The sequence below is a fragment of the Macrobrachium nipponense genome, chromosome 23 (genome assembly GCF_015104395.2).
Source record: "Macrobrachium nipponense isolate FS-2020 chromosome 23, ASM1510439v2, whole genome shotgun sequence".
Lineage (NCBI taxonomy): Eukaryota > Metazoa > Arthropoda > Malacostraca > Decapoda > Palaemonidae > Macrobrachium > Macrobrachium nipponense.
This window is the reverse complement of record NC_061090.1, coordinates 79,945,493-79,950,492: the sequence shown is the minus strand read 5'-3', so window position 1 is coordinate 79,950,492 and position 5,000 is coordinate 79,945,493. Positions and strand designations below refer to the sequence as shown.

Sequence of the window (5,000 nt, the reverse complement as noted above, 5' to 3'; positions counted from 1 at the left end):
ATTGTTCAATGTATGGGAAACAGGTTTGATTTTAGAAAATTGATAAATTCATTTAAGATTAAGATGTGTTGTGACGTCATAGAAGACAAAATGGGGGCGGCATGAGGCGCAATAGGTAAACAGAACAGAGCAGGAGTATAGGCGGCATGGATCTGGTTTTTTGGTATGGTAGGAGAGAGCTCTCTGTCTTATAGGAATTTATGGGTAGTAAGTCTTGTGGTGGCGTTGTTCAAAGTCTCAAGCTGGATCATAATGGAACCAAGGAATGTAAACTGGTGGGTAGCTTACATGAAAGTTGTATATAGGAAAGATTAGGCTAGGAAAATATTCAAAGTGGTAGCAGAGGATGGTTGATTAAAAATGGATAAATCAGATAGTGAACAAAGGGAGATAAGATGGAGATGGGATCATCCACAATTTAGCAAGAAACAGGACAAGTATACAGGATGGAAAGTATAAAAGGGAAAGCCATGCAAGTAACAAAACAAATAGATGAATTTCAGGGTACACCAAAGATCTGGAGAACCTTGGGTAGCAGTTACACCTGTAAGTTCGGCAAAGGGAGCAGCAGTACCATAGAACTGCTGGTGAGCTGGTAGGCATTGGTAGAAATGCTTATAACTGCCTATTTTAATAGTTCAAACACCAAAGAGCCCTTACCAAAATGCTTATAATGGGCTATTTTAATAGTTCAAACACCAAATATACCTTAAACTATCATCTAAAATATTCAGTCATGAAAATAATATGAAAATACATAACTGATCAATGAAAAATCTGTGAATAGGTGAATTTTTTGGAAATGTACATATATGTTCCACAGAAAAATCTGTGAATAACTGAAGCCACGAATGCTTAGCCACGAATAAGTGGGGGTCGACTGTAAGCTCAAAGACACTCAGTTCCCCCCATAGGCCTAAATAGGCACAAAACTCTCCAATTCACTCAGCCTCCACAACACCTGAATTAGAGGTTGGGTTACTTGTTTTGATTACAATCATGTCATGGTGTTACAGCAATGAGTACGGGTCATCCTCAATAGAGGAGAGAAACCAAATACACACACTTTTCTTTCCCTGAACAGCACCTAAACTGAGGGATTTCTATATAAATACCATATAATACACTATATATAACAACAAACAACCACCACATAAAAATGTTTCAAAACAAAATCAAAACAAACAGCAGCCGGGCAGAGAATTGCAGGGACGTCTCCATGAGACAGCAGTCGAAAGCAAAGTGGAGTAAAGACTAACGAGTGGGTGGGGCTTTCCCCATACCATTGGTAGTTAACGGCCTTGTCTGAAAGTTAAACAGCCGTTCCAGCTGGTGTTTACAAGCTCAATCCTTTGTAATTATTATTATTATTATTATTATTATTATTATTATAAAGGATTAGTTTATCCAGACCTCTGAGTCTAATAAAGGCTCTTCTCGGGCTGGTTAAATCAATACTGTAAAGAACAAAAGTTTGTAATTGTAGGAAGAAAATAAATTTTATGATGAATATCTATATTATTCCAAAGCAAGCCAATAAATAAGGAATCTTGGCAATATTAACACTCAATGAATTTTCAAATTAACTTAAAAACTGACACACAATGGAATAAGCCACTTCCTCTCATCAGTATCAACCTGTAAAAGACTTCTTTCTAAAAAACAGAGCAGGATGCTCATGTACCATACAGAAACAGATACATATGGGTTATGTTAAGACTTACTTCTTTGGCTGCTGGACTTTTAAGAGATTCCTCATCTAATTTTTCCACATTAAAATCTGGAAATTCTTCTCTGAAGGCTGAATATATCAGGTCATCCTTTGGAGTAAGTTTCAGAAGTTTAGGATCCAAAGCGCATAGTAACTAGAATGGAAAATATATACAGTACAGTAACATCACTGCTTATTACAAATCAATACAATCTTTTAAAAACAACACTACTCTATCATCTCGGAATTCTTTAACTTGGAATTTGGTCTAATCAGGAATGTAATTGGTTTCTAAATATACAACTATAGGCAGTCCCTGGTTATCAGTGAGGGTTCTATTCCCAATGGCGTGAAAATAACAAAAAAATTGCCAATATCAGTGCCAATATCCAGGGATTGGCACCTCCAATAACCAAAGATCCGCGCATATCAGCCCCGAAAATCCAGTTATTGTTGTCACTAGATGAGCACTGTAAAACTGGATCGCCGATAACCAGGGAATCTTTGTATACATTCTAGAATATTGCAAGGTAAGTACAGTAATACCTTGAGATACGAGTAAAATTCATTCTTGGACCGAGCTCGTAAGTCAATTTGCTCATATCTCAATTCAATTTTTCCCATTTAAAATAACTGACAAAATTTAATCCATTCCGGCCCTCTAAAAACACACAAATCAATGATAATAACAATGGAAAAAACATGTTTTTAATTGCTATACTGTATAGGCATACATGTAGTACTGTACACACAAAATTATATAATGTATACTGTGATATGAAATACAGTAATACCTCGACATACAAGCACTCCAACATACGAGCCATCCTCCGAGCAAAATTTTGCACGCTTACAGATGCTAACGCTAGATGACCGAGTGCTTGGGAGTGCTCTAAGCCCGCTTCATTCGTTCAGTTCACATGCCTGTCGACTTCCAAACAAATCTCCCAAGCCTCTCCTGTGTTGTGTTTGCGTTATTTACGTGATTTCACTGTATTTGTGAACATTCTTTGTAATAAGTGATGGGTCCTAAGAAAGAGAGTGGTAAGGTTGGCAGTGAGAAGAAAAAGCATATGATGATGATGGAGATGAAGCATGAAATAATCAAGAAACACGAGCGCAGTGTCTGCATGAGTGAGTTGGCACACGATTACTAGCGGAGTACATCGATGATACGTTCAATCCTCAAACAGAGGGATGTTATCAAGACCACAAAGGCTTCCAAAGGCATAACTATCACATCTAAGTTACGGACAAATATAAAGGAACAGCAATAAATACGTTACCATCCAACTCTCTCTATTTTTTGTTTTACTTTTATCGATTACGTACAAATGTATTTACTGTTCTTCACTTGCCTTGTCTTGGCTCTTTTTGCCTCATTTTCACTTTCACTTGCAGCAGGACTTCTAAGCAAAAACATCTCTAAGGAGCTTTGTTTCGGCCTTGTCTTTTTTTCCCTTTGTTACAGGAGACAGGAGGATGGTGCTGCTTCCTTTTCCCACTTAAGGAAATGGGTACCAATTTTGTAGTTGCCTTCAGGTTGTCCAACTCTGGCACATTATTTCAGTCTAGACACTACTCCAAAAGCAATAAGGAAGAAAGGAATCAAGTCTTTCCACATTCACACATACAGGCTTACACCAGACCTAGATACATCAGATGAGAAACTGACCCATGTCCAAATCTGGAGCACTGGTGACTACACAATTTTGTTGGCAAGCCACCACAGGTCCCAAGAGAAAGGTGTCCAGTGACTTGTGGGAGACATCTCTAAGGTAGAATGAGGTACAGCTGGTCTGATGATGACAGACACCTGCTCTCATTACCTCAAAAACTCTTCATTAGCAGAGACAACTCCATCAATGCCATGAAGTCTAGGCCCTTCTGTTTGAACACCTGCAGCTACTTAAGCCGGTCGCAGCAAAGGTCGATGAGGAAGTCAGCTATCTACTAAACAATTTGAAAAATATTCACTTACTATGATATCTGGACAATTGACTGGTACTGGCATCCTCTGACTCCCACAGGACTGAGATTCTCTCCTAGTTTTGTCACAAATTGGGGATTGTGATAAGTGGGAGAAGTTAGATCTAATACCCAAGCAGCTGACAGATTACCTGGACATGCTTATAGTCCTGGCAGTGGAGAAAGTCTACCCCACAGACTCATGTGACCAAGCTCAGGTAGGTAGAGCAGTTCCTATCTTGGCAGGAACAACCAGTTCAACTTCAGCAGTAGTCCAAAGATCACAAATGACCTCAAACAAGTCTAAGCCAACAACAAGAATACTTGTCCAAAACATAACACCTTAACCCTCAAGAGCCAGGCTAAAAAAATAGATAAGCAGCACCCCAGGCCGGGCAAACTTTAAGGTCAGCCCACTTGAGAAAAAATACATCAATGGAAAGAGGAAGATATGCAAATGCTCATGGTGTAAGAAAAAAATTCTAAAAGATTCTCCCTACCTTCCAAGAGAAGTTGAAAAGGACTATTTACAACACCTTGTGGGCCTCTTTTACAAGCAATTGTAAATCTGACCAAGTTATATATATCTTTTCTGATAAATAATTTTATTTTATTTTGTAAAATTATAATTACAGATCACACAATATCAAAACAGGTAAGAACTAAAAAGAGATTTTGACGAAGGAAAAATCTATTTCTGGGCAACGACCTGTGTCGCCCTGTGAAATGGTTCCTTTGATACTATTTCTGAGGAATAAATATTGCTATTCATCCTAGAGAAAAAAGAAACAATATAATGCCAAGATAAATGGCTCGCTCACTTCTTATAGAAGTGTCGGTATAGTAAGGAGCGAGTGGAATCACTACCAGAGGTCCCTTGCCATTTAGCTTCTTCCTTCGACAAAACCCCGAACTACGGAGGAGCCGTGCTACAGCTCCCAGTTCTACTACTACCGTGAGCGCCTCCGACGCCTGAGACGTCATTCCTGAAGATAGCCTCCAAGCTTGGGGGTAAGCTGGGTGAGGATAATCTAACTACAGGGTGGGGTTTCACAGGGCGACACAGGTCGTTGCCCAGAAATAGATTTTTCCTTCGTCAAAATCCCTTTTCTGGGCTTGACCTGTGTCGGCCTGTGAAATAGTACCAGAGAATGCTGCACACCAAGCTTGAGGAACAGTACAGATAAATTAAGAAGGTAAAGTTAAACACTTGTAAGGTTAATAGTATAATAATCAACTAAAATTACAGTCTTACCCTATAAGGGAAGTATAAGCCCTAAAACACGGGTTATAACTTAGAATTAGTTAGCCTAACAACAAA

General features: G+C 38.8%; 1 protein-coding gene across 1 annotated transcript in view; it reads right to left on the bottom strand.

Moving 5' to 3' along the window:
• Positions 1-5,000, bottom strand: part of LOC135201873 (protein PBDC1-like) — a 90,031-nt gene that overhangs the window by 11,956 nt on the left and 73,075 nt on the right. The window contains exon 5 of the mRNA XM_064231177.1: positions 1,725-1,865. Within this exon, the coding sequence (XP_064087247.1) occupies positions 1,725-1,865 (141 nt within the window). The remainder of the gene's footprint in view (positions 1-1,724; positions 1,866-5,000) is intronic.